The 23,008-nt window shown below is 43.2% G+C and overlaps 1 protein-coding gene across 1 annotated transcript; it reads left to right on the top strand.

Moving 5' to 3' along the window:
* The first annotated feature begins 97 nt into the window (after positions 1 to 97).
* Positions 98 to 22,905, top strand: LOC129811872 (mitochondrial ribonuclease P catalytic subunit-like). Its single transcript, XM_055863571.1, has 7 exons — positions 98 to 1,392; positions 1,502 to 1,549; positions 1,734 to 1,866; positions 12,624 to 12,731; positions 20,587 to 20,735; positions 20,955 to 21,150; positions 21,311 to 22,905. Exons 1-7 carry the CDS (start codon positions 440 to 442, stop codon positions 21,440 to 21,442), a joined length of 1,719 nt encoding a protein of 572 aa, XP_055719546.1. The 5' UTR covers positions 98 to 439; the 3' UTR covers positions 21,443 to 22,905.
* The last annotated feature ends 103 nt before the right edge of the window (positions 22,906 to 23,008 follow it).

The raw sequence follows: 23,008 nt of genomic DNA, 5'->3' as shown, positions 1-23,008 counted from the left end.
AAAGTTATAACTTCTAACTCCAGCGTCTCTAAAATTTCTAAACAATCGTAGCTCGCTTGGGATTGGTCGGCTATCGACGTGAACTCTGAACTGCAATGTCACATGATTGTGACGTCATGAAACGCGACTTTCTGATCACAGGCATGCCTTCTTCTGCAGGTGAATACTCCGTAAAGTGTTATTTAGCTACATTTATTTAGCCAAATTATCATCCAAAACAAGTGCATGTAGATATTGGGCCTCCTGACTCCTTATCGAAATAATAAAACCGGCAAGCTGGTTGTTTGTTTATAGGTAATGTCAATTAAAGTCTCTAGCTAGCTAATTAGTTTGAAGCTAATTTCTTAGTGTCCCTGACTTCACTTGACTGTTTTTTTTTCAACACAGACATGAGACAGCACATCTGACAGTGTACAGTAGTAGTATATTGTAACTAACTATGAGCTCCCTCCTGATATTAAAAACAAGAATATGTCTGAAATACATTAGCCCACTCTTTAATCCAAGCACTGCTGGCTTTACTCCCCTGAATAATGTGATTAGCAAGCTATCAGTTAGTTCCAGACTTTTATGCACTAAAGGAGGGAGTAGACATGCAGGTAACAACAGGAAAGAGGACAGACAGAGGGAATTCAATATCAGAGAGAGGCTCCCTTTTCCCAAGTCAGTGTTTGCTGCAGGGACAGCCAAGAGAACTGCTGAATACCAAAAGAAGAGGGCTGAGGAGGAACCAAACTTCCCCAGAAAGAACAAGAGAGTGGAACCCCCAGACCACCCTCTCACTGCCTCAGAGTGGAAGAGCCTAAAATTGACTTCACCGAATCCTGATCGCTTTGATGTCCGGATGATGTCATCAATGCTGGCTGATGGGACAGACATCAACGTGGCCAAGTCCCTGCTGGCCTATGTTGCCATGGATACCGGTACGCTGTCTTACGAGCTGCTACTGCGGTACCTCACCCTGTGTGTCGGCAGTGGCCACCACTCTGAGGTGTTTGACATGTATGATATCATGAGGAGCCGGTTCAGGACATTAGACACTGGAGCCTCCAGCCTGTTCATAAAGGGCTTCAGCAGGACAGAACGCTGGAAGGAGGCGCTGACCATCCTGGAGAACATCAAGAGGGCCATCACGCCATCACCGCGTAACTACGGCGATACCATCGCTGGGGCGGTGCTGCATGGTGACGGTGACACTGCCTGGGCCCTGTATGCTGAGCTGATGGAGAAGGGCCTCATTCCCAACCAGGAGACATGGCAGGCCCTGTTCCAGTGTGGTCTCTCTCATCAGGGCCACGAGGACGGGCTGCAGTCCATCCTCCTCCATATGAGGGACAACCAAATCTATCCCGAGGAGACTCTGGCTAAAGATATCAAAGCTTGGTTTGAGAGGTAAGTCCTGAATATAGGTTACTAAATAGGCTTACAATCACACAATGTTATTGGGACAAAGCATGGGTTGTGCCTATTTTGGTTTGATTATGATATCTTCTCCTGCCAGTCTTCCAGAACAGAAGTGGATTGGCAGCTGGTCCCCCGTAGACCCCAGGTAACAATATAAACTTTATTTTCATTTTCTTCATTAAACCATTAGACCTAATGAATTTAGAGTTTGAATCAGCACTTCATACACTACTTCTTTTATACTTCTACTTCTATTCGAAATCTAGATGGCTGGAAAATGTAAATTCTTTATTAACCTCTGACCCTGTTACCTTTGCCTTTTTAACCAGGGGAGTGTGTCGGAGCTGCCAGGCAGAGCTGGAGTCCATCCAGCTGAGTCGGGAGGAGTACGCCCAGCTCAAAGACAGGGTGATGGGGGACGTGATCCAAGGCAGAGACATCTTCAATAAGACCACTCCAGAGGTTTGGGAACCTCTTTTTCTTAGTTTGTCTCCCTCTTGTCCTCTGTCTCTGCATTGATAGTGTCCACACACATTATGCAAATTGTCTACACTACAGATCAGCTTTATGTAATTGGTCAGCCAATCATTTTGAGTACAGTTGGTTGTAATATAAACGCAACATGCAAAAATTTCAAAGATTTTACTGAGTTACAGTTCATATAAGGAAATCAGTCAATTGAAATAAATTAATTTGGCCCTAATATATGGATTTGACTGGGAATACAGATATGCATCTGTTGGTCACAGCTACCTTAAAAAAAAGGTAAGGGTGTGGATCAGAAAACCAGTCAGTATCTGGTGTGACCTCCATTTGCCTCATGCAGTGCGACATATCTCCTTCAAATAGAGTTGATCAGGCTTTTGATTGTGGCCTGTGGAATGTTGTCCCACTCCTCCTCAATGGCTGTGCGAAACTATTGAGCCGTGCATTATCATGCTGAAACATGAGGTGATGGCTGCGAATGAATGGCATGACAATGGGCCTCAGAATCTCGTCACGGTATCTCTGAATTCAAATTGCCATCGATAAAATGCAATTGTGTTCGTTGTCCGTAGTTCATATCTGCCCATACCATAACCCACAGGTGTCAAACTCATTCCACGGGGGGCCGAGTGTCTGCGGGTTTTCGCTCCTCCCTTGTACTTGATTGATGAATTAACATCACTAATTAGTTAGGAACTCCCCACACCTGGTTGTCTAGGGCTTTATTGAAAGGAAAAACCAAAAACCTGCAGACACTAGGCCCTCCGTGGAATGAGTTTGACACCCCTGCCATAACCCCACCACCACCATGGACACTCTGTTGACACAACTTTGACATCAGCAAACCGCTTGCCCACACGATGCCATACACACGGTCTGCGGTTGTGAAGCCAGTTGGACATACTGCCAAATTCTCTAAAATGATGTTGGAGGCGGCTTATGGTAGAGAAATTAACAATCAGTTATCTGACAACAGCTCAGGTGGACATTCCTGCAGTCAGCATGCCAATTTCACGCTCCCTCAAAACTTGAGACATATGTGGCATGTGTTGTGTGACAAAACTGCACATTTTAGAGTGGCCTTTTATTGTCCCCAGCACAAGATACACCTGTGTAATGATCGTGCCATTTAATGAGCTTCTTGATATGCCACACTTGCAGTGGTGTAAAGTATTTAAGTAAAAATACTTTAAAGTACTACTTAAGTAGTTTTCTGGGGTATCTGTATTTGACTTTACTATTCATATTTTTGACTACTTTTACTTCACTACATTCCCCCCAAAAATTATGTACTTTTTACGCCACACATTTTCCCTGACACCTAAAAGTACTTGTTACATTTTGAATGCTTAGCAGCACAGGAAAATGGCGAAATTCACGCACTTATCAAGAGAACATCCCTGGTCATCCATACTGCCTCTAATCTGGAGGACTCATTAAACACAAATGCTTTGTTTGTAAATGATGTCCGACTGTTGGAGTGTGCCCCGTCTATCCATACATTTTAAAAACTAGAAAATTGTGCCGTCTTGTTTGCTTAATTTAAGGAATTTGAAATTATTTACACTTGTACGTTTACTTTAGTATATTTTTAGTATATTTTTGCAAATGTATTTACTTCTGATATTTAAGTATATATAAAACCAGATACTTTTTGACTTTTACTCAAGTAGTATTTTACTGGGTGACTTTTTCACTTTTACTTGAGTCATTTTCTATTAAGGTATCTTTACTTTTACTCAAGTTTGACAATTTGGTACTTTTTCCACCACTGCACACTTGTCAGGTGGATGGATTATCTTGGCAAATGAGAAATGCTCAATAACAGGGATGTTAACAAATTTGTGAACAAAATTTGAGATAAATAAGCTTTTTGTGCTTATGGAACATTTCTGGGATCTTTTATTTAATCTCATGAAACATGGGACCGACACTTGACATGTTGCGTTTATATTTTTGTTCAGTGTGTAGTTCGACAGCAGAAAATAGTTGAGTACAATGGCCACTAGATAGTGCTAGTGTCGTATCAAACCAAATCTGCACATGTGAATTCAACGACAAGCACTGCCGATTTCTCCACATGCACACATTGAGAATTGCACAAGAAATGTGAAAAACCTATGGCAAAGTTTTATTTTGGATTGAACTATTCCTTTGGTACTGGATGTTTTGGGGCTACATTTTTTAAGTATTGGTCAAACTTTTCAGCCATTAAATGCAGTGTTTCATGATTCAGTGTTGTTCAGGGCTGATCTTGCTTTACTCTTAGGGTTTGCTGTTGTTTAGGGGTTTATCTCCTGAATTAAACAAGATATTTTGCTGCATGAGGGCCAGTTGTATGAGCTTGGGGGTCTACTGATTAAAATAGCAAGTCGTCCTTCAAGGGATCAGGCCTGTTCCACAATTAGATGAGATGATGGGGATTTCCAGTTGCAGAACATGTATCTCCCCGTCTCTCTCTCTGCATCTGCACTGAGCCCGCTTTTAGAGTCAGTCAGCACAGCCACACATTTCAAACATTGGTAAAGGCTGGTCAATATGTAAGTGACAAAATACATTTGACCCTTTACTGGCGAAGACCCGTTTCACCTCATTGTAAGGTTATTTGATGATAGCTGCTTGTAGGCTCTTCTCAGGTCAAAATAAGTGTACTGTAACTAGCTTACCTCCATTTGTCATTGTCCTATATGTGGTCATTTATGTTTAAAGTTAAGACATTCTGGATCGTGGACGTGCCTTCTGTTTCCTGCTATGATGATCACAGGCCGTGTTAGGAGTGTCAACAGTTTGGCCCACATTAGAATATAGTTGAATAGCCCTGTCATAGCCCTTCTAAGGATAGCCGTTCCACTCCCTATTTAATCTTGTTCTTGTGACTGACAGGGTTTGAACCAGGGCTCTTGCATGTCACAAGACTTTGTTAGTAGAGCTGGGACGATAAACCGAAAATGATCGACACCGTCCATATCTTTCACTTATTGCTGGCATTTTGCTGATATTGTTCATTACGGTAAGTAGCCTATACCATAGAAATGTAAAGTTTGAAATTAAATATGTTTGCTGATATGGCTGATTGTTAATGGGACAATTGATGGCCACAACCATCAAACTAGTTGTAGTAGTTAATAACAAACAAAACAATTGCACATTGTTATAAACATATCGTTCTATTCATCGTTATTGCATCAATTCAGGCAGTTGATCACAATATGGATTTATACCCATATTACCCTGCTCTATGTGTTAGCCCACTTAGCTAAAGCCTATAGGGATCCGTTCATGAGTTTAATGTAAAGGATGACACATTGCTTGCTTAACGAGTACCGCATCCCCCTGATTCAGCTCATACTGAGACTCGAACACAGGACCTCTGCCTTGCAAACATACTTGACCGCCCTCCTGAAGTGTTCCAACCCACCAAGGTATTTAAAAAGGCCTTCTTCAATTGCACAAGGGTCGAAGCTTCAGGCTTATGAGTGTGTTTCACAGATCCCTATCTGCTACGTTCACCCCCTAAACTCACTCCACAGCGACCCCAGTTGTTGAACCAGCGCATCTGTAGATCCAAGTCCAGTGGCACAATTGTAAAGGACATCACGTTGACTGCTTAGCGAGTACTGCTTCCCCCTGATTCAGCTCATATGGAGAGGCCTTCTTAAATTGCGCAGACTGAGGAGTGAGTTTCACAGATCCCAATCTGCTACACTAATACAAGTATTCAAGATCCAGCAAGGTTACTCATCAAAAGAGCGTGGTTTGGTGATCCATGCTTATGTGATGAGAACCTTGCCTGAGACCTGAAGACGTGTTAGTTTGACATGTGTTAGACGTGTACGTTTTAAGTCTCCGGGCAAGGGTAGTCTTTATAAGGTTAACATGTTTCTGACTGTGTTAGCCTATTGAGCTAAAGCTTAGGCATTGGTCCTGTGGCTTGGATGGGTCTCTTCAAGGAGTAGGTCAAAAGGGGTTGAAGTGTAACACAGGTGGATCAGTGACCATGTTTGTGTGATGAGTAACTTGTCTGAGACCTGAAAAGTTGCATTGTCTGGCACACAGGATATCTGGCTTAGAAAGCGCATCAGTCAAGCTAATTCCGGTCTCAGGCAAGGTTGCTCATCACATGCATGAAACACCAAACCACCTCTGTTGCACTCTCATTGAATGGGGTGCAGAGATCCTTCTGCTTCTGTTTGCCACAGAAAGTGTTGTTGTTGTTGTGCAGTACTTTTAGACTTTTCCTCAAGTAATATTTTACTGCTTGACTCACTTCTACTTGAGTCATTTTTTATTGAGGTATCTTTACTTTTGCTTGAACACCTTCCTAATATTGAGTTGCACCTCTTTTTGCCCTCAGAACAGATTTACTTTGTCAGGGCATGGACTCTACAAGGTGTCAAGTGTTCCACAGGGATGCTATCCCATGTTGACTCCAATACTTCCCACAGTTGTGTCAAGTTGGCTGGATGTCCTTTGGATAGTGGACCATTCTTGATGCACACAGGAAACTATTGAGTGTGAAAAACCCAGCAGCGCCTGGCACCTACTACCATACCCCGTTCAAAGACACTTAAAACTTTTGTCTTGTCCATTCACCGGCGGAATGGCACACATACACAATCCATGTCTCAATTGTCTCAAGGCTTAACAATCCTTCTTTAACCTGTCTCCCCCTTCATATACACTGATTGAAGTGGATTTAACAAGTGACATCAATCAGGGATCATATATTATCTGGATTCACCTGGTCAGTACGTCATGGAAAGAGCAGGTGTTCCTAATGTTTTGTACACTCAGTGTATATTGTATAATAAAGTGATATGCTATTTCATGGCAGTTTATTTGGGAAATGCAATTTCCTTTGATTACTCAATTGCATGTCAGGATGAACTGTAATACATTGTTAAGTCCCTGTTCTGAGCTGTAATCCCTCTTTGTTGCTTTAGATAACACTAGTCTTGTTTATATCTAGGCATAGCTTGGACATTTTCTGGCCTGCTGCAGTCATATAAGCTGCACAAAAGAGTTTCACATTTCAACCCTCAACAGGCTCTCACATGAGTGACCCTGGAAAGTCCCTGTGTGTGTGTGTGTGTGTGTGTGTGTGTGTGTGTGTGTGTGTGTGTGTGTGTGTGTGTGTGTGTGTGTGTGTGTGTGTGTGTGTGTGTGTGTGTGCGCAGACTCTAACCCCCCATGGTTACATGAGTGAGTAGTTTATGATGTGGAAAATAACGCCCTCAGTCCTGGGGCAGCAGCTTTGCTCCTATGCAGCATTGGTGTTTTCTTTGCAAGGTTCAACTTCATTGTAAAGTCTATCACATGAAAGAGTGCAAGAAAAATGCATATAGAACAAATTGAAAAGCAACGGTACCATTTTTTATTAAGTAATTTTGTCTATGATTCACAGATTAAAATTAGAACCCACTCGTTATGGTTTGTCTGCAGTGCAGCACTGCTTTATATTAGCCTATTTCTCGGTCTGTCCCAATTAATACTTTCAGAGGTGAATTCCTAAAATAAGCATAACATAGTCTTGCACTGAGAAGTAAGATATTATTGTTGCTCTGTAACTAACCAGGATATAAAGGGCAACATTTTGCAGCAGGTTGACAGGGAACACCCTGGCTTGCAGGGTTTTAGAATATAGACCCAGTCATAGAACATAACATAACAACCTGTTCCTCGCGCTTCAGACTAGAAGGAGATGACAGACCGGTGGAACAGCCACATGTATTTTTATCTACAATTTTTGTTTTGGGAGGTTGGATTGAATACATTTATGTGGAATGTCACTGTATAGCCTAATGCTATTAAGATATCAAAGCAAATGTTATTTGTCACGTGCTAAATACAACGGGTATAGAATTTACCATGAAATTATTGCTTGGATGAGGTATTTCAGATAGATACCGTGCATTCGGAAGTATTCAGACCCCTTCCCCTTTTCCACATTTTGTTACGTTACAACCTTATTCTAAAATTGATTAAATATCGTTTTTCCTCATCAATCTACACACAATACCACATAATGACAAAGCGAAAACAGGTTTTTAAAACAGTGCATGTCAGAGCAAAAACCAAGCCATGAGATCAAAGGAATTGTCCTTAGAGCTCCGAGACAGGTTTGTGTTGAGGAACAGATCTGGGGAAGGGTACCATAACATTTCTGCTGCATTGAAGGTCCCCAAGAACCTTCCAAAATGACAATCATCTCTGCAGCACTCCACCAATCAGGCCTTTTTGATAGAGTGGCCAGCCTGAAGCCTCTCCTCAGTAAAAGGAACATGACAGCCTGCTTGGAGTTTTCCAAAAGGCACCTAAAGGATTCTCAGACCATGAAAAACAAGATTCTCTGGTCTGATGAAACCAAGATTGAACTCTTTAGCCTGAATGCCAAGAGTCATGTCTGGAGGAAACCTGGCACCATCCCTACGGTAAAGCATGGTGGTGGCAGAATCATGCTTTGGGGATGTTTTTCAGCGACAGGGACTGGGAGACTAGTCTGGATCAAGGGAAAGATGAACGGAGCAAAGTACTGAGAGATCCTTGATGAAAACCTGGTCAGGACCTCAGACTGGGGTCGAAGGTTCACCTTCCAACAGGACAACAACCCTAAGCCCAAAGCCAAGACAACACAGGAGTGGCTTCGGGACAAGTCTCTGAATGTCCTTGAGTGGCCCAGCCATTGCCGGAACCTGATCAAACATCAGAGACCTGAAAATAGCTGTTGGGTGACGTTCCCCATCCCAACCGGCCAGAGCTTGAGAGGATCTGCAGAGAAGAATGGGAGGAACTCCACAAATACCGTGGCAAGATTGTAGCGTCATACCCAAGAAGACTCAAGGCTGTAATCGCTCCAGAGGTGCTTCAACGAAGTACTGAGTAAAGGGTCTGAATACTTATGTTAATGTAGATTTTTTGTTGTTGGAAAAAGTCAAGGGGTCTGAATACTTTCCGAATGCACTGTATGTACACGAAGCAGGGTAAAGTGACATTATCTGGATATATAATAGTAAGAGTAAACTGAAGAACAGAGTAGCAGCAACATATAGTGTAAGAGTGTATGTTTGTTTTGTGTCGGTTTGTGTTTGTGTGCTTATGTAGTGTATGTGATTGTGTTTTGTGTGAAAGTGTCAGTGTAGTGTGTGTATATAGTGTGTATATATAGTCTTGTGAGTTTGCATAGAGACAGTAGGTTCCGGGCAGATAGTCCGGGTAACCATTTGATTAACTATTTAGCAGTCTTGTGGCGTGGGGGTAGAAGCTGACCACATTAAAAATACCCAAATGCGGGACAACAGGATGATTTTGCTGGACAGTGTAGTCTATCTGTGTGACCCCCCTCAACCTTTTTTTCTAAATTAGTAGTGTTTGAATTTGTTGATTAAATGTGGAACATGATTGTTTGGTTGTGGGACACGGGACCAAGGACCAAAATGTAAGACTGTCCTGCACAATCTGGGACATGTGGTCACCCTACTGTGCAGGTGTGAGTGGGCCATGTTAAGTCCTTAATGATGCGGAAGGCAAGGAACGTGAAGCTCACGACCTGCTCCACTACAGCCTGATCGATGTGGATGGGGGCGTGCTCTCCCCTCTTTCTCCTGTAGTCCTCGATCAGCTCCTTGGTCTTACTAGCGTTGAGGGAGAGGTTGGTGTCCTGGCACAACAATGCTATGTCTCTGACCTCCCTGTAGGCTGTCTCATTGCCGTCGGTGATCAGGCCGACCACCGTTGTGTTGCCAGCAAATTTGATGATGTTGTAGTCGTGCGTGGCCACACAGTCTTGGGTGGATAGGGAGTACAGGAGTGGACTAAGCACACACCCCTGAGGGCCCCCCATGTTGAGAGTCAGCGTGGCAGAGGTGTTGTTGCCTACCCTCACCACCTTGGGCCAGCCCGTTAGAAAGTCCATGACCCAGTTGCAGAGGAAGGTGTTCAGTCCCAAGGTCCCCAACTTGGCGATGAGCTTGGAGGGGACTATGGTGTTGAACGCTGAGCTGTAGTCTGAACAACATTCTCACATAGTTTTTTCCCCTCTTGTCCTGGTGGGAGAGGGCAGTGTGAATTGACATTTTGCGTCATCTGTCAATCTATTGGGGCGGTATGCGAATTGGGCTGGGATGATGGTGTTGATGTGTGTCATGACCAGCCTTTCAAAGCACTTCATAATTACAGATGTGAGTGCCAGGATGATTACAGTATTTTAGGCAGGTTACCTTGGAGTTCTTGGGAACTGGGACAATGGTGATCAGTTTGAAGCATGTTGAGATTACAGACTAGGACAAGGAGAGATTGAAATTGTCTGTGAAGTCGCAGTACTGAGGCGCCGCTAAAGCTTGGGGTTCGATCCCGTGACCGGGAGCCCCATAGGGCGGCGCACAATTGGCCCAGCATCGTCCGGGTTAGGGGAGGGTTTGGCTCATCGAGCTCTAGCGACTTGAACTAGTACTTGTCCTCTTGCTCAGTTGTGCACCAGGGCCTCTTTCTATTCTGGTTAGAGCCCGTTTGCGCTGTTCTGTGAAGGGAGTAGTACACAGCATTGTATGAGATCTTCAGTTTCTTTGCCATTTCTCGCATGGAATAGCCTTAATTTCTCAGAACAAGAATAAACTGATGAGTTTCAGAAGAAAGGTCTTTGTTTCTGGCCATTTTGAGCCTGTAATTGAACCCACAAATGCTGATGCTCTAGATACTCATTTAGTCTAAAGAATGACAGTTTTATTGCTTCTTTAAAATCAGCACAACAGTTTTCAGCTGTGCTAACATAATTGCAAAAGGGTTTTCTAATGATCAATTAGCCTTTTAAAATGATAAACTTGGATTAGCTAACACAAACTGCCATTGGAACACAGGAGTGATGGTTGCTGATAATGGGCCTCTGTACACCTATGTAGATATTTCATTAAAAATCTGCTGTTTCCAGCTACAATAGTCATTAACAACATCAACAATGTCCACACTGGATTTCTGATCAATTTGATGTTATTTTAATATACAAAAAATTAGCTTTCTTTCAAAAACAAGGACATTTCTAAGTGACCCCAAACTTTTGAACGGTAATGTAGGCTCCTTGGTGATTTAGACATTTTATTGGTTCCAGACATTATTGCAGATACGCAGTTGATAAAATTGTTTCTCAGCATTGTCTCCTTTTTCCATGTGGAAAACTCAGTTATGCAAGAACAATGAAGAAGAGCCATCAAATGTAAAATCATCTCTCCCTACCAGGGAGAAACTCTGGAGAGATGCAAAGGTGCATCCTATCAAGTGTAACTGGGTGGGTGCCATGCTGTGCTCAGCTAAACCCATTCCCTCCACAATGGAACTAGAGTGGAGATCCATTGTCTCTGACTCCATCAAAAATGACATCTAGGCACAAGTCACGTGACCCTACAACCTCTGGGATTTCCCAGTTCTTCCAGTCCCATTGTGTACCTCAACTCGCCATGACAACTGCTAGTGCTGCAGGGGAGCAGATAGCAACACAACAAGCTGTGTTAATAAGGTAGAGGTGAAGTAAAGGGGAAAGTAAGCTCGTCCCCAGGCTATTAGTTAACAAGATGTATGTGAATGTCTATGGCCTGAAACAGGGCCTGAATGTTTCTTCAATACTTAATGTCCTTTAGTTGCAGAAATCGTTCTCCCTTCTGCACCACAGAGGGATTCCCCAAATATTATTCCTCTTTCCGTCCCATACAGATGTCTCATTGCGATGCTGTTGCTTACAAAGCTTTAGCTAAATTTGCTAGTTTTTTTTCCTTTTTTTCTCTCAGGGGTATACAGTACTTTACGGTTGTTCTGGTGGACTTTTAGGTTTGTATTGGGGGTGTTAGGGGATTTTTCAGGCTCTTTGCTAGCAGAGACAAAGAAGTGAAAGTACTGGCCTGTTCCATGGGCTACAGTATTGTATAATGGACACTTATACCACATTATTTGTTGGTTTGTAGGCTGTAGTTGGTCTGTCTTGTTGCATTCTCAGGGAACATGGTGAATATATTGGCATCTATATGTGATGAAATTAATAAAAATATATATGTCGCAATCCATTTTCTCCCATTTTTTTCATCACATATAGATGCTAATATATACACCATGTTTCCTGAGAATGCAAACAAGACTGACCATGTATGTCGCAATCGAGAAAAAAGTATTTACCAAACTCATAACGTTCATGTGTCAGTGGATCTCTATTTCCTATGTACTAAGCAGCAGTGACAGCAACATGAGACCTATGCATACATGCAGTGTAGAATGTACATGATAGACAGACAGACAGATGGAGGTGTGGCCTGGGTTGGCATGTGGCCTATCCAGAAATTCTGCACTGTACTGTGTCCTGCCAGATTTATATCTGGAGCCAGTCCAGGTTCCCATTGAAACGGAAACAATGAAAGAAAAACAAGAGCGAGAGGGAAGTCCTGGCTGTCGAGTTAAGTAAATATTGACCATGCCATGTTTGATTTATCTTGCCCTGCTACTGAAGTTCATCCTTGTTATGTACAGACCAGCATGCATCCTGAGCTGGTGCTCAAGACTTTCGAGTATTTCTTTGTGAATAAGTATGTGAATTTCCCACCCCCTCATAGATCACCTGATAGCTGTGAGACATTTCATTTAAAAAAATATGAAATATAATATGGACTTGGCATGCACAAACATTTCAAATGGAAGCATAAAACATTCAACCACATAAACCGGAAGCTTGGGTAACCAAGTGTTTCTCCCTCTCCTAGGAGCTGGAGAGCTTCAAGAACTTTGTCAAGCGGAAGCCGGCCTTTGACGTGGTCATAGATGGACTCAACGTGGCCAACATTGGCATCAAAGGGAACCAGTCGCAGACGGTGAGTTCTCTGCGAATGTAAGTCCAGAATACATCATTGTCATGCCTAGTTTCGCAAGCAACAGACCTGCCAAACTCACTGGAACAACAATCACAGTGTATGAAATGTTCTGAGTTGGCACCATTGATCTAACATGTAAGGATGTGGTGTTGATTAGTGATGGGGGGGACGATAGTTACATTTTGGGATAATATTTGATGTCATTTTTTTACCCCCAATTCTGTGGTATCCAATTGTCTGATTGCTGAAACACGACCCAACCAAGCCGCACTGCTTCTTGACACAATGCCCGCTTAACCCGGAAGCCAGCCACACCAATGTGTCGGAGGAAACACTGTAAACCTGGCGACCGTGTCAGCGTGCATGCGCCTGGCCCGCCACAGGAGTCGCTAGAGCGCGGTGGGACAAGGACATCTCTGCCGGTCAAACCCTCCCGGACGACGCTGGGCCAATTGTGTGCCGCCCCATGGGTTTCCCGGTTGTGGCCTGCTGCGACAGAGCCTGGACTCGAACCAGGATCTCTAGTGGCACAGCCAGCAACTGCGATGCAGTGCCTTAGACCACAGCGCCACTCGAGAGGACGACGGGGATATTATTTTTGACGATATATTGTACTGTTCTGACAATATCGCAGTATCATTTTTGCGGAGGTTGGCTGTATCTGCACCAAAACTCCAGTATTTTTCCTTCATAGCTTATTCTCCATCTTCTTTTTAAATAGGGAGCCAATTCGTTTTCAGCACTTTTATTTTATTGACTGATCAACATTCCGTTTATCGTGGCTCTCTATTGTCCCTCTGCAGCAGACATATGGTGAGCAATATGTTTAGAACATCAAATCACAATAAAATCACTGTCCCGATTCACTATATATATATAAATATATGTGAAAAAAAGGAACCGTCCCTTTTTCAGGACATTATCTTTCAAAGATAATTCGTAAAAATCCAAATAACTTCACAGATCTTCATTGTGAAGGGTTTAAACACCGTTTCCCGTGCTTGTTCAGTGAACCATAAACAATTAATGAACATGCACATGTGGAACAGTCGTCAAGACACTAACAGCTTACAGACGGTAGGCAATTAAGGTCACAGTTATGGAAACTAAGGACACTAAAGAGGCCTTTCTACTGACTCTGAAAAACACCAAAAGAAAGATGCCCAGAGTCCCTGCTCATCTGCGTGAACGTGCCTTAGGCATGCTGCAAGGAGGCATGAGGACTGTAGATGTGGTCAGGGCAATAAATTGCCATGTCCATACTATACTCTGAGACGCCTAAGACAGCGCTACAGGGAGACAGGACGGACAGCTGATCGTCCTCGCAGTGGCAGACCACATGTAACAACACCTGCACAGGATCGGTACATCCGAACATCACACCTGCAGGACAGGTACTGGATGGCAACAACATCTGCCCGAGTTACATCAGGAACGCACAATCCCTCCATCAGTGCTCAGACTGTCCGCAATAGGCTGAGAGAGGCTGGACTGAGGGCTTGTAGGCCTGTTGTAAGGCAGGTCCTCACCAGACATCACCGGCAACAACGTCGCCTATGGGCACAAACCCACCGTCACTGGACCAGACAGGACTGGCAAAAAGTGCTCTTCACTGACGAGTCGCGGTTTTGTCTCACCAGGGATGATGGTCGGATTTGCGTTTATCATTGAAGGAATGAGCGTTACACCGAGGCCTGTACTCTGGAGTGGGATCAATTTGGAGGTAAAGGGTTCGTCATGGTCTGGGGGGGGGTGTGTCACAGCATCATCGGACTGAGCTTGTTGTCATTGTAGGCAATCTCAACGCTGTGTGTTACAGGGAACATCCTTCTCCCTCATGTGGTACCCTTCTTGCAGGCTCAGCATGACATGACCCTCCAGCATGACAATGCCACCAGCCATACTGCTCGTTCTGTGTGTGATTTCCTGCAAGACAGGAATGTCAGTGTTCTGCCATGGCCAGCGAAGAGCCCGGATCTCAATCCCATTGAGCACATCTGGGACTTGTTGGATCGAAAAGGGTGAGGGCTAGGGCCATTCCCCCAAGAAATGCCCAGGAACTTGCAGGTGCCTTGGTGGAAGAGTGGGGTAACATCTCACAGCAAAAACTGGCAAATCTGGTGCAGTCCATGAGGAAGAGATGCACTGCAATACTTAATGCAGCTGGTGGCCACACCAGATACTGACTGTTACTTATGATTTTGACCCCCCCCTTGTTCAGGGACACATTATTCAATTTATTTTAGTCACATGTCTGTGGAACTTGTTCAGTTTATGTTTCAGTTGTTGAATCTTATGTTCATACAAATATTTACACATGTTAAGTTTGCTGAAAATAAATGCAGTTGACAGTGAGAGGACGTTTCTTTTTTTGCTGAGTTTATATAGCATTGTGTGAATCACAAATCATATCGTATCGGCATGTAAGTAACGTGATAAGATCGTGAGGTCTCTGGCAATTCCCAGCACTACTATTGATGTGGCTTCTGCATTGCAATTAGACTGCAACCTATCTACAGTAGCTATTAGAATCTAATGCACATGCACAGCTGGTGTTACCACTTCCATTTCAGTGTGTTTAGGTTCATACTGACTCACTGTTAGTCTCACTCAGTCTTCCACACTAACCAAACCACAGTCAGCGTCAATCAAAAGCAATATCCCAATGCAGGGGATGTTTCCTAAATCTGAACTTTTTTACTACTTGAGTGGTCGAGCATCAGTCATCATCATGAAAGCAAATACTCTCGAACATCTCAGACTTGGGTTGAATCGGTGGGAGAAAATAATTTTTTCCCCCACTGATGACTAAGGCTGGAATCACTGTCAATATTACGAATTCCTAGTAATGGAATATAAAGGGTGTCTATCTTGTATTTGTAACTCAGTACAATTAAGTAATTCTGGACAGGATGTACGGTATGTCTGCTCCCTCTCTCCGGTTGCTACTAGGGGATGATATAGTGCACAGCACAGCCACGCCAGCATGTATAGACCCCTCGGAAAGAGCCAAATACAAATATCCGTCTTGAATTCCAATGAAGTGAATAAGTTGTAATGCCAGTCCACATAAGTTACCCATGTGCTTCCCCCACTTGAGACACAGAGGAGATGGCATTGTCACAGCTGCATGGTGCTGTGGGAGGCTGTTAACAAATGACAACACTTTTTCATGTGGGAAAGATGGGTATATTTTTAGTGCTGTGTATATTTATTTAACCATGGGCTCATAGCCGAAGAAACGCACACAGTATTATATCTGTGCTCTGTAAGCAGAACCCTCAGTCACCACAGAGTCTGGCCAGCAGTCTGCCATGCATACACAAACACACACACAGTGTGAATAATCCCTCCACCTCCCCACAGCTGTTTAGCATCTCGTTTCTTTGACAGGTGAGCTAAGCATTAGTGAGGAGCAGGGGGGACTGTGGCCTCAGGGCACTGACTGCATAGAGTAGATATGAAAAACCTGCTCCCAGCTTTCAAATACAGCAGTTCTGTATTTGTATAAATGCAGCACAAGTAGCTTTGTTTCAGCACACCTACAGACTCTGATGCCTTATTGAGGGGATTTCTCTAACATTGTAATATGACTAAAATCAATATTTGTGGTGCTGACTTCTGTCCTAGTTATCAGCTAAAGGTCACATCTCCCCAACCCACTCGTCTGCATTCTCAACCACATCAGACAGACATACATGTCTGAGTTTTTGCATGTGTGTGAAACTATGACTCTACCAACAGATATTTGCACTTAGTTATTATACTGAACAAAAATATAAATGCAACATGCAACAATTTCAAAGATTTTACAGTATTTCACATGACTGGGAATACAGATATGCATCATTGGCCACAGATACCTTAAAAAAAAAAAGTAAAGGGCTGTCCGGGATGACCAAGCAGGCAACGAGAGACAACTTATTAGGGTGCAAACAATATAAGGGTCAGTAACGACGGTGTGTGGGTAAATTCACTGGGGAAACCAGAAAAAAAGCCATATTATAACATATGTGTTGTGATAATTGCGTTGTTTGCTCTATAACCTGATAATTCATATGCCTAAAGGCAGACAGTAAGAAGACAGTGGCAGAATAAATTCAACCATACCTTTATTTTATCACAAAACCGGATAGCAACCTCTGTCTGGTTTAGTCTTCAAAAGCATATTGCATGTAACAGACCGTTACATGACCTACAGCATGGTCAAGCAAGTTAATGTTTCCGACATTTTCGGGACACAAAACAACTATTGATTTAGAACCACAGAGAGTTACCGCAAGTCTCAAAGAAAACAGGAGCTGCCTCCACTATTCCAGCACCATTTCAACTTCAACATCATCAAATCACCTCTGCTTAGTCTAATACAGTGACAACTAAAAGATACCAAAAACAATTTAGCCCAATCAACGTAAGCTGAATATGATGTGGCTGCCCAAGGTTCTGATTTTTGTGTGTGTGCGTGCTCGTTTGTGCAAAAATAAAACTTGACGAAACGGACTATCACTCAGTCATTAGGTACTTGCTTTTATTTATTGTTGTCCTAGGCTACCTGGCTAAAATGCTTGCTCGCTAGCCTAACTTACATTCATGGGCAACGTTAGCTAGTTAACATTAGCCTTCTATATACATATGCTACAGTGCATATTGAACTTCCATCATCTCAGGCCAGGGGCACAACAATGTATGAATTAGTGGTTGGATCAGAATCACCGTTATAATCATTGGCCAGTATGGAGAATGGGGTGAACAGAGCGTTGGCATTTCCCAACGCCCCGCCGGAACCCTATTTTAAGCCTGCGATTCCGTTTGGGCCTCCTTTACCAGAACACCGCGGCATCCATGCTGCAGACATGAGGCTGTTAAAGCCCATTTATGTTTGATCCAAAAATGTGGTCGGAGGCCGTGTGGATGGTGTGACGCAATAGCGGGGCCTCCGAAGGCACGCAGAGGCCAAATCGAGCTCTTTACGGCATCGCTGTGCGCCTCTTAAATGTTGTAACAATGTGGAAAGCTTCGTATAGCTCCGCATGACATGATTGGTTGACGGTAGGCGAGTGTGGGAGGTCCTGTATAAACACAAACTCACTTCCTTGACAACTTCCTTCACAACAGCTCTGCACTACTCAGCGAAGCGCACAAAGTATGAATGCCCTGACTTCTGCAGAGGCCATATCACCGTAAATGCGGCACGATAAATGCCAACGTCAGATTGACCATGTAACGCCGTTAAGACTGCTGGGACACGGAGGTAAAACTAGACATTACATTGAACTGTGACTATTTGCTTGAGAATGGTTAAATGATAAAGTTAGAGAATTGAGTTAAATTATACCAATGACTGTTACCACGTAAACTATGGAGCATGAACTCAACATATAAACAATGATAGCAAATGTCAAACAGTATTTCTGCAATTAAGTTATGTATGGGATATAAGAAACAAGCTATGTGTCACGTCATCATTTATATATTATTTGTATCGCCATATACAGTACATAGTGCAAACTGAGTACATAAAATGAAAGGAATATTTGTTAGGCAGGGGTTTTTACTGTGTGGCTCGTGGTGCGGCTGTCACAGGTGCATGGATCAGAAACCTGTCAATATCTGGTGTGACCACCATTTGCCTCATGCAGCACAACACATCTCCTTTGCATGGAGTTGATCGGGCTGTGGCCTGTGGAATGTTGTCCCACTCCTTTTCCTGAGCGAGGCAGTTAACCCACTGTTCCCCAGGCGCCGAAGACGTGGATGTCGTTTAAGGCAGACCCCGCACCTCTCTGATTCAGAGGGGTTGTGTTAAATGCGGAAAACACATTTCATTTGAAGGCATTCAGTTGTACAACTGACTAGGTATCACCCTTTCCCTTTTAATGGCTGTACGATGTTGCTGGATAATGTCGGGAACTGGAACACGCTGTCGTACACGTCGATCAAGAGCATCCCATATGCAGGCCATGGAAGAACTGAGACATTTTCAACTTCCAGGAATTGTGTACAGATCCTTGCGACATGTGACTGTGCATTATCATGCTGAAACATGAGGTGATGGCGGCAGATGAATGGCACGACAATGGGCCTCAGGATCTTATCGTAGTATCTTTGAATTCAAATTGACATCGATAAAATGCAATTGTGTTCGTTATCCGTAGCTTATGCCTTCCCATACCATAACCCCACTGCCACCATGGGACACTCTGTTCATAACGTTGAAGGCAGCAAACCACTCACCCATATGACGCCATATACAGCGCCTTCGGAAACTTTTTTTGTGTGACTTTTTCCACATTTTCTTACATTACAGCCTTATTCTAAAATGGATTAAATTGTTTTTGTCCCTCATCAATCTACACACAATATTCCATAATGACAAAGCAATAAGTGTTAAGAAATGTTAGCAAATTTATATAAAATATCACGTTTACTTAAGTATTCAGACCAACGTAAGTATTCAGACCGTTTACTCAGTACTTTGTTGAAGCACCTTTGGCAGTGATTACAGCCTCGAGTCTTCTTGGGTATGACACTACAAGCTTGGCACACACAGTTGTGGAGTTTCTCCCCTTCTCTGCAGATCCTCTCAAGCTCTGTCAGGTTGGATGGGGAGCATTGCTGCACATCTATTTTCAGGTCTCTCCAGAGATGTTCGATCGTGTTCAAGTCCGGGATCTGGCTGGGCCACTCAAGTACATTCAGAGACTTGTCCCGAAGCCACTCCTGTTCTGTCTTCGCTGTGTGCTTAGGGTCATTGTTCTTTTTGGAAGGTGAACCTTGCCCCAGTCTGAGGTCCTGAGCGCTCTGTAGCAGGTTTTCATCAAGGATCTCTGTTCTTTGCTCCGTTCATCTTTGCCTCAATCCTGACAAGTCTCCCAGTCCCTGCCACTGAAAAACATCCCCACATTATGATGCTGCCACCACCATGCTTCACTGTAGGGATGTTGCCAGGTTTCAGGCCATCTTGGTTTCATCAGTCCAGAGAAACTTGTTTCTCATGGTCTGAGAGTCTTTAGGTGCCTTTTGCCAAACTCCAAGCGGGTTGTCATGTGCCTTTTACTGAGGAGTGGCTTCCGTCTGGCCACTCTACCATAAAGGCCTGATTGGTGGAGTGCTGCAGAGATGGTTGTCCTTCTGAAAGGTTGTCCCATCTCCACAGAGGAATTCTAGAGCTCTGTCAGAATGACAATCAGGTTCTTGGTCACCTCCCTGACCAAGGCTTTTCTCCCCCAATTGCTCAGTTTGGCCAAGCGGCCAGCTCTAGGAAGAGTCTTGCTGGTTCCAAACTTCTTCCATTTAAGAATGATGAAGGCCACTGTGTTCTTGGGAACCTTCAATGTTGCAGTAATGTTTTGGTACCCTTCCCCAGATCTGTGCCTCGACACAATCTTGTCTCGGAGCCCTACGGACATTTCCTTCGACCTCATGGCTTGGTTTTTGCTCTGACACACTGTCAACTGTGGGACCTTATATAGACAGGTGTGTGCCTTTTCATGTCCTATCAATTGAATTTACCACAGATGGACTCAAATTAAGTTGTAGAAACATCCTCAAGAATCATCAATGGAAACAGGATGCACCTGAGCTATTTTTCAAGTGTTATCGCAAAGGGTCTGAATACTTATGTAAATAAGGTATTTCTATATTTTAGTTTTAATACATTTTCAAAAATGTCTAAAAACCTGTTTTCAATTTGTCATTATGGAGTATTGTGTGTAGATTGAGGGGGAAAAATCAAATTAATCAATTTTAGAAAAGGGCTGTAACGTAACAAAATGTGGATAAAGTCAAGGCATCTGAATACTTTCCGAATGCACTGTATGTGATGATGACTAATTGTGTTGGTGTTTCAATGCAGCTCCTGGAGGTGGTGTCGGAGCTTGAGCGCCAGGGCCTGGTCATCCTGGTCCTGGGGAGGAAGCACATGCAGCGGCCCTCACGCAGCTGGGACAGACATGACATGAGCTTGGTCCAGCAGAAGGCCCACTGCTTCTTCACTGACAACATGTGAGTTCAGCCCTATGTGTCTTGCAAACCATAGCTTTCTGGTAGATCATTCATATCCATATTATAAGAGTACAGGTCACTCTTGCAAAAGAGACTTTATCTCATTGAGAATAACTAAAGGCTGAAAGAAAAAATGTTTTTGTGCAATACATTGGCTAAAGTAACCAATGTGGATTCTTTGGGTTTGTTTGGATGTTGACACCTCTGCTTGTTTGTCAGTTCTGAGGATGACCCTTTCCTGCTGTATGCCACACTGCACTCTGGGAATCACTGCAACTTTGTTAGCCGGGACCTGATGAGGGACCACAAGGCCTGCCTGCCAGACGGTGCCACCCGACGCCTCTTCTTCAAGTGGCAGAGAGGCCACCAGCTGGTGCTGAGCAGCTACACCCCAGGAAAGAGAGTACGATTCCAGGTGAGAGTAACAGGGAGATAGAGCTTGCTTATTTATTACACATCAATGCATAGTATAGTATCTGTTGTCTACATGAGGACCTAAAAGGCACATTGATAAACAAATAAATATGACATGTGTATGTTTATTACAATTCTTGTATTCTGTAAATTTTTTCCAGAGGATATTAAGTTATGACACCATTGTCCAGACAAATGGAGGCTCCTGGCACATCCCCTATGATGAGAATGGGGCAGAGAGATGCACTTATGAAGTTCCACAGAAGTGGCTGTGTCTTACCAAGGCAAAATAAGGACCCACTTAGAACGGTTTGATCTTCACAAACCTGTCAATACAGTGCTCGTTAATGAAACTATAGCATGTGGAAAAGAATAAAAGACTGAAAAAAAAGTTTTGTACTTTTCTTGTAGTCCTAGAATATTTTTTTTCAAAATGCATTCAGTAAGCCAAGAGGTGTCTAAAACAACGTTTGTTGGATTGACCCGGACATCAACTACTGTTCCTAAACCAATTCCGGGATCATTATCGTGCATGTTTTTTCCTCAGTAGTTCTGTTTTCAGTTTGCAACTTTTATACACATTTACTTGTTTACCAACACAATGTCCCGAGGGTCGAGTGCAGGATTTGAACGACATATTACCATCTTCTCTGGAGAGCAGACTCAAAGTCGGTTAGTATGGGATAGTTCTGAAGAAATTAAAATACCAACTTGCCCAGTCATTATTGTAGCCAAACTATAGTAGGTAGTTAATGTTAACTAACCTGGCCATAGCTAACGTTAGCTCAGTTGTAAAATATTAAAGTTAACTAGCTGCTTTATAATGTCAGTGAATGGATAAAGTATGTTAATATTGTCAGATTTCTAACAGCTAGTTTATTGATTATGTTTGCTAACTACAGCAGTTAGGCAATTAACTAAGTTGGCTAGTTAACCTAGCTAACGTTGCAAGCTGATCAAATTCATATCTGCCACTATTCATGCTGAGTTTGAAACAGTTACTATAGTAAGCTAACTTTTAGAACTAGCTTTTCCTGTCATGCTATTTGACAGAAGTAGACCGTTACACCATTGCCATAGGAGGCTAACTTAGTAGCAACTAGCTGTCCAGTAATGAGTTGTCATTCTTTGAGTGTCTTGGCACAGATGCGTTCATGGTCTGAGCACGTCAATGTGGTGAATAGCCTTCATCATGACATGCAGTGACAGCTTTGAAGCTGTTAATCTTTCACCTTGACAAAAGTCTGGAGTGATGCATCATTTTCCCCTGTTCTGTTTTTGCGACTGCACTTGAAGAAACTTTCAAAGTTCTTGAAATGTTCCGTATTGACTGACCTTCATGTCTTAAAGTAATGATGGACTGTCGTCCAGGCGGTGGCTACTTTGAAAAAAAGTAAATTATAAAATATATTTTGATTTGTTTGAGCACGTCTGGGACCTGTTGGATGGAGGGTGAGGGCCAGGGACACCCCCCCCCCCCCAGAACTTGCAGGTGCCTTGGTAGAAGAGTGGGGTAACATCTCACAGCAAGAACTGGCAAATCTGGTGCAGTCCATGAGGAGGAGATGCACTGCAGCACTTAATGCAGCTGGTGGCCACACCAGATACTGACTGTTACTTTTGATTTTGACCCCCCCTTTGTTCAGTGACACATTATTCAATTGCTGTTAGTCACATGTCTGTGGAACTTGTTCAGTTTATGTCTCAGCTGTTGAATCTTATGTTCATACACATGTGAAGTTTGCTGAAAATAAACGCAGTTGACAGTGAGAAGACGTTTATTTTTTTGCTGAGTTTATATATATATATATATATATATCTCTTTGCAGGATCCTGACAGAGACTGAAATTGATGTCCG

Source organism: Salvelinus fontinalis, chromosome 15, assembly GCF_029448725.1.
Source record: "Salvelinus fontinalis isolate EN_2023a chromosome 15, ASM2944872v1, whole genome shotgun sequence".
NCBI lineage: Eukaryota > Metazoa > Chordata > Actinopteri > Salmoniformes > Salmonidae > Salvelinus > Salvelinus fontinalis.
The sequence above is the reverse complement of the archived record's forward strand: the minus strand, read 5'-3'. Positions and strand labels throughout refer to the sequence as shown.

What these genes read in the sequence shown, in the direction of transcription:
- LOC129811872 (XM_055863571.1), top strand. Translation starts at nt 440, where the DNA reads ATGAGCTCCCTCCTGATATTAAAAACAAGAATATGTCTGAAATACATT. An exon ending in TGGTCCCCCGTAGACCCCAG is followed by an intron (nt 1,550 to 1,733) that starts GTAACAATATAA and finishes CTTTTTAACCAG; the next exon opens with GGGAGTGTGTCGGAGCTGCC. An exon ending in TCAATAAGACCACTCCAGAG is followed by an intron (nt 1,867 to 12,623) that starts GTTTGGGAACCT and finishes TCCCTCTCCTAG; the next exon opens with GAGCTGGAGAGCTTCAAGAA.